Source organism: Pan troglodytes, chromosome 2 (genome assembly GCF_028858775.2).
Source record: "Pan troglodytes isolate AG18354 chromosome 2, NHGRI_mPanTro3-v2.0_pri, whole genome shotgun sequence".
Classification (NCBI taxonomy): domain Eukaryota; kingdom Metazoa; phylum Chordata; class Mammalia; order Primates; family Hominidae; genus Pan; species Pan troglodytes.
In genome coordinates this window covers 188,132,199-188,151,059 of record NC_086015.1, presented here as the reverse complement: position 1 = coordinate 188,151,059, position 18,861 = coordinate 188,132,199, and the positions used below count along the sequence as shown (strand labels likewise).

The 18,861-nt window shown below is 38.8% G+C and overlaps 1 protein-coding gene across 10 annotated transcripts in view; it reads right to left on the bottom strand.

Annotated features, from left to right (window-relative positions):
* The window catches only part of VPS8 (VPS8 subunit of CORVET complex), a 238,918-nt gene that overhangs the window by 88,246 nt on the left and 131,811 nt on the right, over positions 1-18,861 (bottom strand). For all 10 annotated transcript variants that reach the window (XM_016942447.3, XM_016942443.3, XM_054681298.2 and 7 more), the window contains one exon: positions 5,554-5,701. In XM_016942447.3, the coding sequence (XP_016797936.1) occupies positions 5,554-5,701 (148 nt within the window). The remainder of the gene's footprint in view (positions 1-5,553; positions 5,702-18,861) is intronic.

Sequence of the window (18,861 nt, the reverse complement as noted above, 5' to 3'; positions counted from 1 at the left end):
TCTATTGAAAAGCTGTATTAATTAAAATATGTGGTATGGATATAGGGAAAGACAACCAAAGGAAGAGAATGGAAGCCACAGAGTCATGTATATTTGGGAGTTTAGTATATGGCAGTATGGCATTAAAAACCAGTGAGGAATGGATAATAAAATGCCACATGGACCATTGGCCATCATGTGGAAGATAAAAATCCTTCTTTTGATCAGCTTGCAAAAACTAACTCCAGATGAATTAAAAGCCTAAATGTAAGAAGCTGAACTATAAAATTTATATATAAAAGAGAATGTCCTTTGTTCCATTAAAATAGGAAAGGAAATAAGACACACACACACACACACACACACACACACACTTAAGCCTTAAAGAATGGTAAACTAAAACAGAAGTCACTAAAAGCCAAGTTAAATGATGTGCCATAATAAATTGGAAGAAAGTACCTCCAACACATAAAATTAGCAAAGGATTAGAGACTGGGAAATCAGAAAAAACTTCTTGAACTCAATAAGAGAACCACAGAAACTCAACAGAAAAAATGGGCAAATGACATGAATAAATAATTCAGAGAAAAGAAAATTCCAATGGTCATCAAACATATGGAAAGATGTTTAATGTCATGAGTAATCACTAATACCCACCATGGCAAAAATTAAGAAGACTAAAAATACTAGGTATCAGCAAGGATGTGAAAAACAGCAAATATCAGACACTGCTGATGAGAATAGAAACAATCTGGAAATCAACTTGGCAATCAGTAGAACTACACTACTTTGTTGTCTAAACAATTCCATTTGCAAGTATATTATTCAGAGAACCCTCATATGGGCACACAAGAAGATATATACAAGGATGTACACTGTAACACTGTTTATAACAGCAAAAGATTGGAAACAATCTAAATGTTTACCAACAGGGAAATAAACAAATTGGCACATTCATTTGATAGATTACCGTAAGATCATTAAATGAATGAAGTAGATCTACATGTATAAAAATGTTTTAAAAATTTAGTAAAAGTGGCCGGGTGCACTGACTCACGCCAGTAATCCCAGAACTTTGGGAGGCCAAGGTGGGCGGATCACTTGAGGTCAGCAGTTCAAGACCAGCCTGGGCAACATGGTGAAACCCCATCTCTACTAAAAACACAAAAATTAGCACGGTGGTGTGCACCTATAATTTCAGCAACTTGGGAGGCTGAGGTAGGAGAATCACTTGAATCTGGGAGGTGGAGGTTGCAGTGAGCTGAGATCATGCCACTGCACTCCAGCCTGGGTCACAGAGAGAGACTCTGTCTAAAAAAAGAACAAAAACAAAAACAAAAAAAACAAAAACAAAAAAATTGGTAAAAAAAAAAAGCAACTTATAATAAAATATCTACTGTATGATATTAATACAAATTTTAAAAACATATAAAACTAGCATGTATTTTATAGATACATACACATATAGAAAAAATTCAAAATATAGATCAGAAGGATAAACACCAGTTTAGGATGGTGGAGACCTCAGGGGAGAGGGGGGAATAAGACAGATAATGGGTGCTCTACTTTTAATATAAACAAACAAAAACAATAAGATAACAAAGAACTAAGGCCAGTATGGCAAAATGTTAACTGTAAAATTTGGTTGGTGGGTATATACATAATTGATATTCAGCACATTTCTGTAAATTTGAAATATTTCATAATTAAACATTTTTAAAAGTATGTGTGGGCAATTCAGGAGGCAGATGCAGAAAATACAGGCAACTGTTTCAGGAGTGTTGACAGCAAAGGAAAAGCGATACATGACAGCTGAAAAATAAATGTTAAATGGGAAACATACTAATCTGTTATAGAAAATAACGTGTGTGTCTGTACATTTTCATTTAGAAACAAGAGAAAATAAGGGAAGAGAATGAAGGCAATGAATGTGCTAAAGTTACTCAACTGCTATTTAGTCTATTAAGTTTTATGGCACAACAAGACTAATCATCTGTGTCTGCAAACAAGAGTTTGGTCTCCTTTCAATATTTTTACTATGTTCCTTTTTCTATGCTTATTGAGTTGGTTAGAATTCCTATCATGCTTGATCAATAACAATTTCTATAAAGCTGACTTTACTAAAATAAATGGAAAGGCAGTTTATCCCAGCAATTAAGAGCATGCACTACAGAGTCAGACTATGTGGGTTCAATCTCAGGGGCTACCACTTAGTAGGTATAAACTTACACAGGTAACTTCATATGTGAGTCTCCCTTTTAATTATGACTTTGACTTACGAATTACCATTATTTCACAGTGAACTGTGATCCTATTCTGATCCAATCTTTTAAACCTTTGACATGTTTGACAGGCTTCTCAAAATCAAAGTTCAGATTCTAAAATTGAGTCTTTTTAACCTCAACCTAATATTGGGATGTTGCAGAGGGTCCCTGAAGCATACAAAAAAGAGAGAATACACCAGCTTATCTGATGTGCTAAATTATATGGGAAACACTGTGACATAAGAAATCATGTTTCTTTGAGTTGAATTTGTATATAGTGTTATTAATATGTGTTCCAAAATTCTATGAGATTCCTAGAAATCTGGTTATGTCTTGGTATGTTATCAGTCATATTTTGGGTTATTATGTTAAACTGCTGTAGGCCACAGAAAATAACGAAATATCCTTGACAACTATGCCTTTAATCACAGCCATTTTAAGTCATTTTGTCCACAGTTACTTTATTTTGACGCTTTTTTTCTGAAATCTCCTTGCAAATTCTAAAGTGTTGCATCTTCAAGGAGGTCATGAAAAAGAGTGCAACATTATTCACAACAGCAAAGACTTGGAACCAACCCAAATGTCCAACAATGATAGACTGGATTAAGAAAATGTGGCACATATACACCATGGAATACGATGCAGCCATAATAAAGGATGAGTTCATGTCCTTTGTAGGGACATGGATGAAGCTGGAAACCATCATTCTCAGCAAACTATCGCAAGGACAAAAAACCAAACACCGCATGTTCTCATTCATAGGTGGGAATTGAATAATGAGAACACTTGGACACAGGAAGGAGAACATCACACACCGGGGTCTGTTGTGGGGTGGGGGGAGGGGGGAGGGATAGCATTAGGAGATATACCTAATGTAAATGACGAGTTGATGGGTGCAGCACACCAACATGGCACATGTATACATATGTAACAAACCTGCACGTTGTGCACATGTATACTAGAACTTAAAGTATAATAAAAAAATTAAAAAAATAAAAATAAAAGAATAGAAGGGGAAAAAAAGAAAAAAGAAAAAGAGTGCAACAAATACTCTTGAATACAGGTTTCTGACAACTGTGACACCGTATTATCACTGGATTGGGTAAAAATTTCCCAAACCCCAATGGAAAAAGCAAACAAACCTGGCCTCATAAAATTGCTAACCTGACATTAAGAAAAATAAGAATAATTACACTGGACTGAAAAAATTTTTTATGACTTGTTTGAAACACTGCTGATACTTTTTATATGTTGCTTTCCAGAGTTAAGAAAACATTTTTTTTCTGGGGTGGTGGTGGGGGGCAGTGGCTATTCATAGCATTACAATAATTTGGTAAAGTATATTTTTGTGGCAAAATTAAAACATTTACTTTTTTCTATACCTGATCCTTCCCAAATTCAGAAACTGAATATTCATATTCTATGGCAATATAGTTATTTTCATGAGTTCAGTAAGAATTTGCTCTGTTTGTAGCAGAAAAATTGGAAACATGGGTTATATTACCAAGGCTTTGACCGGGATGTCATTATTTTTAGATATAACCAGACTCCTTTAAGAAACTAAGCTTAACTTTAAGGAGGCAATAAAGGCCTTGGAAAAACTGGCCTGGTACCTTGTCAAGATAGTGTGCTTACAGGGTTCCTAGCCTGGCAGTAAGTAAAGAATGTCACTTCCTGAGAAGCCCAGGAACTTCAGAATATTTGGGGGCCTCAAGAAAAGAGTATACCCAGGTACTACAGGTAAAATCTGATGATGGCAAGCCCATGGCTTCGTTTCCCAGTCTGAAGATGAGAGACTTTTAAAGGTCTACTCTGAGATTTCTTGTAAGTTTCAGCAGAGGAGATTTTTAAAAAGCCTAAATGGCCAATCACTACTCTTGCAGTACTTACATAAATAATCAGGCCAAATATGACACTAAACTTATTTTACAAGTCAATTGAACTTACTCTGATTATTTTTGGTAAAAATGGGGGAACTGGAGAAAAAACTATTTCAGAAAAAAAACTACAGTAAACATTATGAGATTCTAACTCACGGTTTTTCAGATTTTATTATTTACTTGCAATTTGACTAAATCTGAATTTTTAGTTTCCTCCAATATCTGACCAACTCTCCAAACTAATATTTGAACATTTTCTCCCATTTTTCTGACTTGGAATCACTGAAATTAAAACTGCTTTTCCTGAAGCTCTGCACACTAAAGCTAGACAACTTGATATTAACTTTGGAGGAATCACCACAACTTACTTATGGACAGAAAGTTCACTGGAACACCTCATTCAAACAGCAATCCAGGAAAATCTGTCCGATTGCCATTTCCTACTTCCACCCCAACTATAGATACTTTAAACACAAATCTTGAAATATTCTCAGCTGGCTCCCCTCCAGACTGAGAGACAAGCTTAGAGACTGCTCCAAACATTAACTTTTGTTTCCTTTTTATTTCTATAGAAATGTCTTTTATTAAATGCCTATGTGCCTATACCTTTGTCGGAAACACACTTACAACACCACCACCTCCTAAAATGAGATGCAACTATTTAACTAAACTGACCCATTTTCACAACCAAGAGCTTGTTTCAATAAGGGACAATGTACCCGCATTTGTTCCTTTCCACTTGTTCCAATCTATGATTTTCTCCCCTCTGCCAATCTATTACGTCAAAACCACTAACCCAAATCTCTCCACTGTTACCCACCCGGCGTTTAATATGTGAAACTTTCTCAAAGTAAAGTTTCAAAGGGGGCACTGAACAAAACCAAAATATGTTTCCCCCAAATATTGAGGATTGTTAAGTTAAAGACAATGAAAATGCAGGGAAATCCTCTGCTCCCGCCTCTATCTGCCTGATGGCAGGACATACATTCTTTACTGGAGACAGCACTTGCTTATCGGCCCGGAGAAGGCACCAGCAGGCACGGGAGGAATCTGGGAACACAGTTGACTATCTTCCCATACATGTTTCCACCTTTTACTAGGCTGGAACTGCTCTCTCCTGTCTTGTCACTATGTAAGATTTAAGGCTCTTTGTTAAAATACAGTTTAAGCAAAGCCCCTAAGCCACTGCCTTGAGAAAGATACTTTTGAACTGAGGTCTCTCCTACATGATGGGTATAGCACATATCAATAAACCTCTGTTTGTTTTTCTTTTGTTAATCTGACTTTTGTTTTCAGGAGTATGTCTCAACTAAGAATTTATAAGGTTTAAAAAAGAAATTATATATTTTTTCCCCTTGTCTTTGATCATCTGTCAAATGGGGAATGTTAAGAAGAGTTTACTCTTGTCTCTTCTACATTGTTCGTCTCACCTGAATAGTTTCTTCCAGACGGTAGCACTCAAGGACTTGCAGAGTCTCTATAACTTGGGTTGGGTTGAACTGACACAACAGCTCAATGAACTGCTCTGTGATACAAGGAGATATTTGCAGTAATTCTTGATTTATATGAATACCTTCCCTAAAAACATAAAAGATAAAGAGAATACTCAATTGTAGCATTATTTAATCACATCTATAATTAAAAGCTACCAGTAAAAAGCACATTACATTAAAACTAGGACTACCTGCTGGTCAGATAAAAATATGAAATGAAAGTCTCAATGTTATTTAGGTTACTTGAGCAAACTGTACATTACTTAAGAGGCATTGTAAGTTGTAATATTACTCAGGTTATGTTGAATAATTAAGGAAGTAACATTCAGTTGAAACTCTTCTAAATCATACCAAAAGTTGTGTTTTATTCTAAAAGAAACAAGAGCCACCCAATTTAGTCCTAATACTTTGATCTCTAAGTAACTATGTATAACCATCTTCCAATCTCAGTAAGTGTTTCTTCTTTATATTCTTCATAGCACCAATCATATCACATTGCAATGACTTCTTTAATTATCTATCTTCTCTAAAACACTATAAATTCTGTGAGGGGTAGGTACCAGGTATCTTCTCAGTAGTAAATTTTTGAAGCTAACCAATGTCTTGCACATAGTGAGGACTAATTTTTTTGGTTATTGTTATAATAAATAAAGGAGTAATACTAAAATACACAATATTTATGGGTTCATTTGCCTTGTACACCAGCTACTCACATAGCCCGCTATTCATAATGCCCACACAAAAGTTTTGGAAGTAGAGTATTAACTGCATCATACTGGCCACTCAAGCACTCAACTACTGATGGCCGAAAAGTAGCTGCTTAGGAAATCAACTGTTCATTGGAGACCTAAGAATCATCCTCTCTCTAGCTTCAAAAGAAGTTAGTTCCTTCTGAGAGTCCTATCTTCTCTTCGGAATTCCTCAACTAAAGCTCATTATTATATAAATAATTGGAATAGGGTTAATAAGATACAACAATGATTGCTTGGAAAACTAGCCCAGTTCTGAAGAAAGGTTAAAGCACATGGTCTAAAGAAGTAGTTTCCAGCTTTTCTCATATTGTGGCACACAGAAAATAAGATATTTGTTTGGTCCACTGTAGTGAAGTAAGATTGCTCACAAGGGACTCTGGTTGTCCCAAGAGCTGAGACAGTCTGCAGGCACACTTGTAACCATGTACAGTACATCAACAGCCACAGGGTGGGACTCTCTGGACTCCAGAAAGAACAATTTGGATTTTGTAATTATTCATAAGTGATGGTAAGTAGTGCTTCTACTTTTACTAATAAGAAGCTTGGGTCAAAGAAAAAGAGACTGTATTTAGACACAGGGCATTTTCCCTAATTTAAGAGCTTTGTGATACCAGAGGTGGGTAAACGATAAACTAAAAAAATTCTGCTGCTTGGAACTTTCAATACTTGCTGATGGGCTAATTCAGTATCTCCTCAAATTGGCTATAAATTCCAAAGAAAGAGTGTTCTTTTTTTTTTTGTATCTTATAACTGCCTTTAATACAGAAGTTTGTTCAGTGACTGGCCATTCCCTACGTATACCACCACCTTAGTTCTCACCCACAACTTGAAAATCATGTTTAAGTATGTGTGTCCCCAACCACATTGTAAAGTCCATGGTATTGCATTCATAATTGTATACCCATCATTAAGACATAATAAATAGTGCTCAGTAATCTGATGTAAATATATATTGAACTGAACTGAAATGAATGTAGACAGTACATTGGACTGCCTTCAAACAGAGGAAAACGTGTAGGGTCCAGCCCTACAGGGCTTAGCAGGTGTTCTCCCTGTGTGCAGAGACAAGAGATTGTAATAAATAAAGACACAAGACAAAGAGATAAAGAGAAAATAGCTGGGCCCGGGGGACCACTACCACCAAGACGCGGAGACCGACAGTGGCCTCAAACGGCTGGGCGTGCTGATATTTATTGCATACAAGACGAGGGGGCGCAGGGTAAGGAGGATGAATCTTCTAAGTGATAAGGTGAAGCAAGTCACATGATTATGGGACAGGGGGCCCTTCCCTTTTAGGTAGCCACCGCAGAGACAGAGAAGGCAGCATATGTCAGCGTTTTCTTCTATGCACTTGTAAGAAAGATCAAAGACTTTAAGACTTTCACTATTTCTTCTACCGCTATCTACTACGAACTTCAAAGAGGAACCAGGAGTACGGGAGAACATGAAAGTGGACAAGGAGAGTGACCATTGAAGCACAGCACCACAGGGAGGGGTTTAGGCCTCTGGATGACTGCGGGCAGGCCTAGATAATATCCAGCCTTCCACAAGAAGCTGGTGGAGCAGAGTGTTCCCTGACTCCTCCAAGGAAAGGAGACTCCCTTTCGCGGTCTGCTAAGTAACAGGTGCCTTCACAGACACTGGCGTTACCACTTGACCAAAGAGCCCTCAAGCGGCCCTTATGCGGGCGTGACAGAAGGCTCACCTCTTGCCTTCTAGGTCACTTCTCACAATATCCCGTCAACACCTGACCCTATACCCGCCGGTTATTCCTAGGTTATATTAGTAAAGCAACAAAGAGTAATATTAAAAGCTAATGATTAATGTTTATAATAATGATTGATAATTGTCCATGATCATCTCTATATCTAATTTGTATTATAACTATTCTTAACTATTTTCTTTATTATACTGAACCAGTTTGTGCCTTCAGTCTCTTGCCTCGGCACCTAGGTAATCTTTCGCCCACAAAAACGTAGAATAGAGGGCTGAAAACTACAGGGACTAGGGCTATAAAGTCAGAGATAATTAGGAATAAATCCTATCGGAAAGTCCTACATGGAGAAATTAGAAGCAGCACATGATAAATCTAGGGACACGGCAGTTCTCTATGTGGGAATATAATATTGTGATATAATAAGCACACAGCTCCTAAAATCCTTAAGCTTTCCAAAGTGTTATCTTCTTAAATACTAGTGAGATGACTGAGGGCTGGAGGCTCCTGGCCAGCCTCAGGATAAGGGCTGGTTGGTTGTCAGGAGGGCCAACCATGTGATTAGAGAGTTGGAACTTTCAGTCCCACCCCAGCCCTGACACCTCTGGAGAGGGAAGAGTGGCTGAAGGTTGACTTGATCACCAATGGCCAACGATGTAATCAATCACGTCTACATAATAAAGCCTCCATAAAACCCCCAAGGACTAAGTTCAGGGAGTTTCTGGATCGCTGAACATGTGGAGGGTCCTGGAGGGCAGTGTGCACTGAGAGAGCATGGAAGCTCCCTGGCCCTTCCCACAAACCTCTCCCTATTCATTTCTTCTATGTAGCTGTTCCCCTATATCCTTTGTAATATCCTTTATTATAAACCAGTAAATGTAAGTAAGGTGTTCCCTGAATTGTGTGAGCTGCTCTAGCAAATTAATCGAATCTGGGGAGGAGGGTCAAGGGTATCCTGATTTAAAGTCCTAGTTGGTCAGAAGCACAGGTTACAGCCTGGGGCTTATGCTCGGTACCTGAAGTAGGGGCTAGTTTTGTGGGACTAAGCCTGTGGGAAGAGAAATAAAAGGAAAATCCTAAGCTCCCCAACCAACTTCATGAAACTGAGATGGAGCAGGGGCCTCTCTTAGCGGCCTGCCACACACCTTCCCCTCCTTCAAGCATGAAAATAAGGAAAAATCTTGAATCTCTTCGAGGGAAATTCCAGGCATCTAGCTAGTCTTTAGAAGTAAATGAGCAACCTGATAACAAAGAAACAGCTTACAACAATAGCCACCCAAGTAGGTTAGAGCCACAAGATGTTTGATTCTCTGTAGAAATTAAAGATAACATCTTAACATATGTCCCTGAGTTGTTTTTCTGAAACCTGCACCACAACCAGATGGAAAATGCCAACCACTGTCATGCAGAACTCAGATAAGGGGGCCCCTGAGGACTGAGCTCTGTCTGCTGTTGTTTGCTCTAGATTGCTTCCTAAAGGGTCTGAAGAGAGTCACGCCCACAAGCCAAACCTTAATATTCCTTCTGCTGACCCCAAGTTCTCAGGCAAAGCCTTGCTTCCTTAACCAACTGCAAATCAAAGAATCTCTGAATCCACCTATGCCACATAGGACCCCCACTTCAAGATATCCCACCTTTTTAAGCCAAATCAATGTATAAAACCTCCATGTAGTGATTTGCAATTTGGCCTGTAATTTCTGCTTTCCTGAAATGTTCCCCTGCCTTTAAAAACTCTTCCTGTAAGCCATCAGGGATGTCTGGTCTTAAGCATGAACTGCTGATTCTCCTTGCTTGGTGCCCTGCAAATAAATGCCCTCCGTTCTCTCACTGCAAACCTCAACGTGGGTGTTTGGCTTTACTGCACCACGTAAGTGGACCCAGGTTCAGTTTGGTAACAGACCCCATCTTAAAAATTGAGTTCCCAGCCATGACAGGATGGCAGGTCAGACATGCCTCAGTAGGGCGCTCCCTTATTAGCCTTTAACCAGAATTCTTTCCTAAGGAGTAAACAGAAACCAGCTCTGGAAAACAAAAAACAGATGGCTCATTCTTTCATTGCCTTTAGCCAACTGTCTGAGGTTGTGACCAGACTCTTCCTCCACCTTTGCTGTTTCAATGTGACAGCCCATCAGTTTCACAACACATCCTTTCCTAAACACTAACCACCACCTCCACAACTGTTTTGCCGAATGGCAGAGGACATGCAGTGAGGGTTTTCGTGTCATCTGCTTCACCTTTTGACATCAGAGGGCTGAAAACAGCCCATCTGGATTGTGCTAATGCTGCCATATTTTGAACACGGGTCCCACAAAAAGGCGTGAAGCTCGATTGTGCATGTGCTTATTTCTCCTTTCATAAATATTCATGACTCTTCCTATAGGTTACTGAATATATATACTTAGCTACTCTACTCAGCATAAATTACTATTCCCTTTACCCCTCCCTTGAACTGCTTATTTTCAGCTTCTGCCAGAGGCTACACTTCCCAGCCTGTAGAATGGCCACCTTGCAGGTTGCAACTCTTTATCTGAAATAAAGCTCTCCTTTCAAAATTTATGAACCTTGTGATTCTTCAGCTGGCAAGGATCTGACAGTAACTCCAGATACATAGTGTCAGAAATGAGTGAAATTGTAGGCTACCCAGTTGGTGCCCACTAGAGAACTGCTTGATTGGTGTGTGGGGAAAAATCCCCACACACATCACCAATGCAGACTGGTTTATCTTATTATCAGAGGAATCAAGGTTGTGTCTCAAGAGAACACTATTAGGTAAAAGAAAATGGGAATGTTAACCAATGTTTCCCCACATTCAGATGAGCCAGTGTGTTTTCCAGAGGTTTATGCCAAATTGTAGCTTGTGTTTCATGCCACGTTGGTATTTCATTTACATCAGACTTCTGTTAATATGTCTTATAAATGCAAGACTATGGAGCAAATTAAGACCAGACATAAGTATGAATAACAGTACTTAATTCTTTCCAGAAAATTTATTGACATAACCATTTATGAGAAACAAAGTTGTGAATATGCATCAAACCAAGCAAATCACCCAGATGAGTAGATTTTGATGGATTCATTTGTGAGAGAAGTAACGTGTCTGATGGGAAATGATCAGGCCACATCAATATAATCAAAACTTTAATAAATTAGCTGGAGCATTAATGAATTTACATCCATTTCTGACTGTTGCTTATCAGTCTTGCACATAAATTTGTTATATCCATTTCCCAAAGCTATCTGTTAGTCTTCTATTAACTATCTGCTTTGCAATATACCCACTGCTTTCTTTTGTCAGTTTTAGAAGAAAGCATGTGTGTGCCTTGTGAAACACACACACAAACCCTCCCTACTACAGAATTCAGGTTGGAGCACATATCCACTCTTACTCAGATTGTGAAAATCATTTCAAATTATAACTCTGTAAACTGAACCATTTCTAGGGAAGACTAAAAATATATATCAGTTTTGAAAAACATACATCAAATTCTTTTTTTTTTTTTTTTTTAGACAGTCTCACTCTGTCGTCCTGGCTGGAGTGAAGTGCTGTAATTTCAACTCACTGCAATCTCCGCCTCCTGGGCTCCAGTGATCCTCCCGCTTCAGCCTCCTGAGTAACTGAGACTATAGGTGTGGGGCACTATGCCTGGCTAATTTTTGATTTTTTTGTAGAGATGGGGTCTCACCATGTTGCCTAGGCTGGTCTTGAACTCTTGGGCTCAAGCAATCCACCTGCCTCAGCCTCCTAAAGTGCTGGGATTACAGGTGTGAGTCACCATGTCTAGCCCACATTAAAATTATTCTAAAATTCAAATTCTGTAAATTAGTTCAACCATTGTGGAAGACAGTATGGCAATTCCTCAAGGAGCTAGAACCAGAAATACCATTTGACCCAGCAATTCCATTACTGGGTATATACCCGAAGGCATATGAATCATTCTACTATAAAGACATAGGCACACATTGTTTATTGCAGCACTATTTACAATAGCAAAGTCATGGAACCAAGCCAAATGCCCATCAATGATAGACTGGATAAAGAAAATGTGGTACATATATACCATGCAATACTATGCAGCCATAAAAAGGAATGAGATCATGTCCTTTGCAGGGACATGGATGAAGCTGGAAGCCATCATGCTTAACAAACTTACACAGGAACAGAAAACCAAACATCAGATATTCTCACTCATAAGAGGGAGCTGAACGATGAGAACACATGGACACAGGGAGGGGAAGAACACATACCAGGGCCTGTTGGGGGGTGGGAGGCGAGGGAAGGGAACTTAAAGAGGATGGGTCAATAGGTTCAGCAAACCACCATGGCACATGTATACCTATGTAACAAACCTGCACATTCTGCACACGTAACCCAGAACTTAAAGTAAAATAAAAATTAAAAAATAAATAACATTCAAATTTTGACTTCCTAACATTTGACAAAGAAAATAAACATTGCGTTGGAATTTTTTTAAAGGCTAGTCTAGTCCCACCCCCTCACTCTAAAAACTGTATCTAAATAGGCCAGTCTAGATTAATCTTCCATTTCTCTAAGAAAGAGGATTTCACAATCTCCTTCATATATTGTTTTTACAATTTAGGTCCACTTCGGCTTAGCCTAAATCCTGTCTGCTTAAATTCTCTGCTCTATCCCATATATCCAGTCCTTAGATGTGGTGGCCCCCTTTTGACTACCCAGTACCTTTTAGACTGAGAATGCAAATATATTATCCACAACAAGCTAGAGTTAAAAAAAAAAAAAAAAAAAGCAAAGAAAAAGCAGAAAACTGCTGGGCATGGCTGCTCACGTCTGTAATCCCAGCACTTTGGGAGGCTGAGGTGGGTGGATTCCTTGAGGCCAGAAGTTTGAAACCAGCCTGGGCAACATGGTGAAACCTCATCTCTACTAAAAACATAAAAAATTAGGGCGTGGTGGTGCGTACCTGTAATCCCAGTTACTCGGGAGACAAAGGCAGGAGAATCACTTGAACCCAAGAGGTGGGGGTTGCAGTGAGCCGAAATCACGCCACTGCACTCCAGCCTGGGCAACACAGTGAGAGACTCTGTCTCAATTAAAAAACAACAACAGCAACAAACAACAACAACAACAAAAACCCCTATTTTCCCTATAGTTGTCATTCAAATCACAAGGCCTTTAAGCTGAACTTTCAGCTTTCCATACACATTGTGAGTTAAAAATGCCAAATGTAATCCTGTGCCAACTAAGCAAAACATAAATGAATGTTCCAATCTGCCTGAAAAATACATTAAATGTGATTATTACAGGTAGTAAAGACAGTATCTATAAAATCTGTATGAAACTGTAACATACAAACACAATGGTCTCTACAAACTTGACAAGCATTGACTGAGACAGAAACTTTCCTCTGGCAAGAAGGAATCCAGTGCATCCTTGGTCTCTTTGCTTCCCATCAAGACCGCCACGATCCACAGAGCTAACAGTATTTCCGCATATAGGAACAGCCACAATCCCTCATAAACTTTTAAGAGGCACAGAACAAAGCAGGCAAGCTCATCACTGCCTGACAGCAAAGACTCTGACACATCACGTTAATGTAACAGCAGATCTAAGACAGCTGGCTGTAGGGGATTTGGTCACTTTCCACTTTCCTGGTTTGACTAATAATCAAATGCCAAAATGTAATTTTTCAAATCTTTTTTTTTTTAAGACAGAATCTCATGCTGTTGGCCAGGCTGGAGTGCAGTGGCATGATCATGGCTCACTGCAGCCGCGACCTCCCCAGCTCAAGCAATTCTCTCACATCAGCCTCCCAAGTAGCTGGGACTCTAGGTGTGCACCACCACGCCCTGCTAATTTTTATAGAGATAGGGTTTCACTGTGTTGCCCAAACTGGTCTTGAACTCCTCGGCTCAAGCAATCTGCCCATCTCAGCCTCCTAAAGTGCTGAGGTTACAGGTGTGAGCCACCTCACCCAGCCTAATCTTTCAAATTTTAATAAAATTTGTTATTTCTCTGATAGTCATGAAAAGAAAGTATATATTGTTCTCCTACGTAGGAAGGAAAAATGAGCTTTATAACCTAATAGAAATAAGAGCCTAATGATTTCAGGGACAGGAGGAATAATTTAGCTCTATAACCACATCAGGTATAAATGTTATTTGAATCATTCTAATTCTATACAGGCTGGGATGTCGTATTTTCAGACTACTTTAAGAAACTAAGGTTAACTTTAAGGGGCCATTAAAGCCCTTAGAAGAACTAGCCTGGTGCCATGTCTACATGGTTCCCAGCCTTGCAGTAAGTAAAGAATGTCACTTTCTGACAGGCCCAGGAACCTCAGAATATTCTGGGGACTCCAAGCAAAAATGAATTCACCCAAGTACTACTGGTAAAATCTGATTACTATGCTGGCCACTGATTTACTACTGGTAAAGTCCGTGGCTTGACTTCCTGCCCTGAAGACCCTTTTTTGTTTTTTGGAGACAGGTCTCCCTCTGTCATCCAGGCTGTAGTGCAATGGCTGTGGCACAATCACAGCTCACTGTTAACTTCAAACTCCTTAGCTCAAGCAATCCTTCTGCCTCAGCCTCCTGAACAGCTGGGATTATAGGTGTGACTACTATGCCTGGCTAATTTTTCATTTTTATTTGTTTTAGAGATGGGGTCTCACTATGTTGCCCAGGCTGGTCTTGAATTCCTGGCCTGTAGAGTCTTCTAAAGGTATAATCTGAGGTTTCTTATAATAAATTCCAACAAAGCAGATTTAAAAAAAAAAAAAAGAGCCTACATGGCCAATCACTATTCTTGTTGCACTTTATGCAAATGATCAGGCCAAGTATAATAAGGCTAAAACTGGTTTTTATAATTAAATTAGTGTAATTACTGTAAATATCTTTAGTAAGAATGAGGGTAATTATAAAGAGAACTTATGTTTCAGAAGAAAACTATAGCACATCTGTTATTAAATTCTAGACCTGTCTACTGTTTTTGAGTTTTTTTATTACCTGGACTAAATCCTGAATTTTTAGTTTCCTCCAATATCTAGCTATGACTCCCAGATTAATGTTTCTAATTTTTCTCCTACCTTTCTGACTTGAAATCATTAAAAGTTTAAAGTGTGCTTTCCCTGAAGCCCTGCCAGCTAAAGTTACACAACTTGATATAAACTTCAAAGAAATCATACAAATTATTTATGGAAAAAAGTTCACTGAAATTTTGACGCAAACAGCAATCCAGAAAAATCTGTCAGAATTACCAGTTTACTTTTACTCCAACTGTAGATATTTTGAAAACAAATGTAAAAATCTTCTCAGCTGACTGCTCCAGAATTAAACTAGCTAACAGACTGCTCCAAACATTAACCTTTGTTTTTCTTTTGCTCCCACAGACTTGCCTCTTGCTAAATATATTTGTCTATATCATAGAGTTAATTTTGATTTTAAAAAAAAAACACAAACCTGCCCACAACATCACCTCCTGAAATAAGATACAACTGATCAACTGAACAGAGTAATTCTCAGGACTAAAAGACTGTTTCAATAAGGTATGGGACAATGTACCCAAATTTGTTCCTTTCCACTTGTTTTTAATCTATGATTTTCTCCCCTCTGCCAAACTCTTATGTCAAAATCTCTAACCCAAAATCTCTCCAGAGCTACCCACCTAGCTTTTAATATGTGAAACTTTCTGAAAGTAAAGTTTCAAAGGGGGCACAGAACAATCAAAATACGTCTCCCCAAAATATTGAGGATTGTTAAAGACAATGAAAATGTGGGGGAACTCTCTGCTCCCACCTCTATCTGCCTGATGGCAGGACATAACATTCTTTACTGGAGACATCACTTGCTTATTGGCCCAGAGAAAGCACCAGGAGGTACCAGCGGAATCTGGGAACAGATTTTACTATCTCTCCACACGTTTCCACCTTTTACTAGGCTGGAACTGCTCTTTCCTGTCTTGTCACTATGTAAGATTTAAGGCTTTTTGTTAAAATACTGTTTAAGCAAAGCCCCTAAGCCACTGCCTTGAGAGAGACACTTTTGAACTGAGGCCTGTCCCACATGATGGGTACATCACACATTAATAAGCTTCTGCTTGTTTTTCTTTTGTTAATCTGAGTTTTGCTTTCAGTAGAGTGTCTAAACTAAGAACCTGAAAAGGAAAAAAAAGTTTTTTTCCCTAAAATGACTTTACAGCTATTATTACACATAAGTAAACTGCTCTCAAGAAAACAGTGTGGATGAGGAGGGAGGAACAGGTATGTGAAGGGAAGAATGGCAATGTGTAGTGTACCTGATGAACGCATAGGTCAGCACTGCTCAGGAATAAAGGAGAGAAGAGATATGGGAAGATGGAAGAAAATGCTGCTGGCCAGGTGGGCCTGAATCCTTTTGTACCAAGAAGGGCCTTGTATACCAGGAAAACTGGATTTCACCTTAGGTAATGGGAACTGAAAGAGCTTTAAGAAAGTGGCAGAGAACATTATCATTATCTGCCTGTTCAAAAACGGAAAAGGAAGCCAGGCTGGTTATGAAGCTGCCACTGCAAAGATGATGACGGTGAAAGAAATCTAGCATGGTTGACTCCGTCTTGTCACAAGCCTCATAGGCTGGCTGTCCTCGCTCATTCCTGGGTGCAGGCCAAGCTAACCATGAGTGGAATTTAATTTACAGTTTAACTTTGAAGCAAGGATGATAACAATCCCCCTAAAACTAACCCCCTCCTTGCTCAGGGACCAAAATCACCTTTGTAAGACTAATGAAAGACTACAAGATTGGGATTATGGGAAGAGCCTGAATTCTGCTAAAATATAGGTGTAGCTAAATGATAGCCAGCCATTGTAACCTAGCTTGCCTTTCTATAATCCCTTGCTGCTCAAGGAGTCATATGGCCAGACATCATAAGATTTGTGACTTCCCCAACTGCTCCTATAGATAACACCACTATTGTAGAACCTAAGATTGGTCTTTGGAGATGTTTTCAGACTTTTGCATTCTGGCCATCTTCTGACTCTAACCAGACCTGGGACTCATGACTAAAGTGGTCCTGTGGCCCCCACTGAGGCAGACTCAACACATAAGGACTATTTTCCACACTACTATGATTTCATCTCCAACCAGTCAGCAGTGCCCATTCCCTAGCTCCTTGCCCACCTAATTATCCATAAAAGCCCCAGCCTCTGAGTTCTCCAGGAAACTGACTCAAGTTATTACACCAGACCTCCCATGTGGCTAGCTCTGTGTTAATTAATCTCTTTCTCTACTGTAATATTGTGGTCTCAGTGAATTGGTTTTTCTGTGTAGCAGGAAGAACCTGTTGGGAGATTACAGTTGGGAAACCAGCAAAAGAAACCAGAGGAGGGATGTTGAGTGCCTAAACCAGGGCAGTAGGGGTAAAGACAAGAAGAAAAATTACATACAAGAGATAGAGAAGAGGTAGAGTTTATAGATTTTGGTAACTGTTTCTGTGCGGTGTGGTGACAAGGTAGAGTGGGAATGGATAAAGGAAAGTGAAAACTTGATCATCACTCTCAGGATTTTATTTAAGATACTTATACATAATTACCTGCTTTTGCCTATCTTCCTCCATTAGAATGTAAATTCTCTGAAGGCAGGGCCCTGTCTTATTCATCATTTTATCTCCCATGCCTGTCAAGTGCTTGGTATGCTGTAGTTACTCAGTAAATTGCTACATAAAATAAATGAGGTTATGATATTAATTGTTAAGAGAGAAGAGGTTTAGGCTGGAAAAAGTGAGTATAAATAAAAATTTCATTATAGGTAAGTACTGATTAAAGGAATAAAGAAATATATATGTAATAAACATATATATATAGAGAGAGAGAGAGAAAGAGAGAGAGGAGCTGACTGGTGATTAGGAGGTGATGATGTGTTACAATTTAAAAGATTGATTTTGAGTTGCTAGCAAAATACTAACCAAAGATATAAGATCTAGGGGTAAGCCAGGCCAAATTAACAATCACCTTGGCCACTGTAGGCACTCATTGAAGTAGGTATTTTTTTAATATGTCAAAGTTCATGAACATATATAATCTCCTAATTTTGTATTTTAACTTTGAAATATATTATTTCGATACTGAGTGTCAATATCTTAAAATGTCCCTTCAAAAATATCCACAGCAACACTGACAGATTCAACTAAAATCCAATGCATAACCATTTCCATAATCCATATTTTGCTCCTTGACAAAGTTACTCGTTTTCTTAACAATGTTCAATTTTTACTTTACTTTGATTAAAGACTTTCAGATACAATGTGACGTATGTGTTTTTTTCCTACAGGAAAATCATACTATATGTTTCAGAGGCCTTCAGAATATTGTTAACAAAGGCTAAATCAACATTACCAGGAAAATCATACTGAGGAAAATATTCAGAATATAAATATACTTGCACATTCTCTTTACTCCTTATGCAGCTCATGGCCTCACAAAAAACACGTGTCCTTTTGTATTACCCTTTAAGCATCCCCACTGCATAAGGAATCTGCAGCTGGGTGTAAGCACATCAGGAGAACTCCTGTGAGAATTCATGGCCAGCAGCAATGCACCCAGGGGATGGGGGTAGAGTCGGGCTTTACGTAGCAGCTGTCCCAAAGGAAATAATTGGAAGAGGATGCAAATCCTCTCTCCCAAGCTGTTGTCCTTAATTCAGGCAAGTAATTTCCTTCTGGAGGATTAATCCCCTCTCCCCCTAAAACTACCTAATCTTTCTATGTACAGATGCCACCAATATCTTTGCAGGTCAATTAATTTGACTGAGGAAACTATTTACACAACC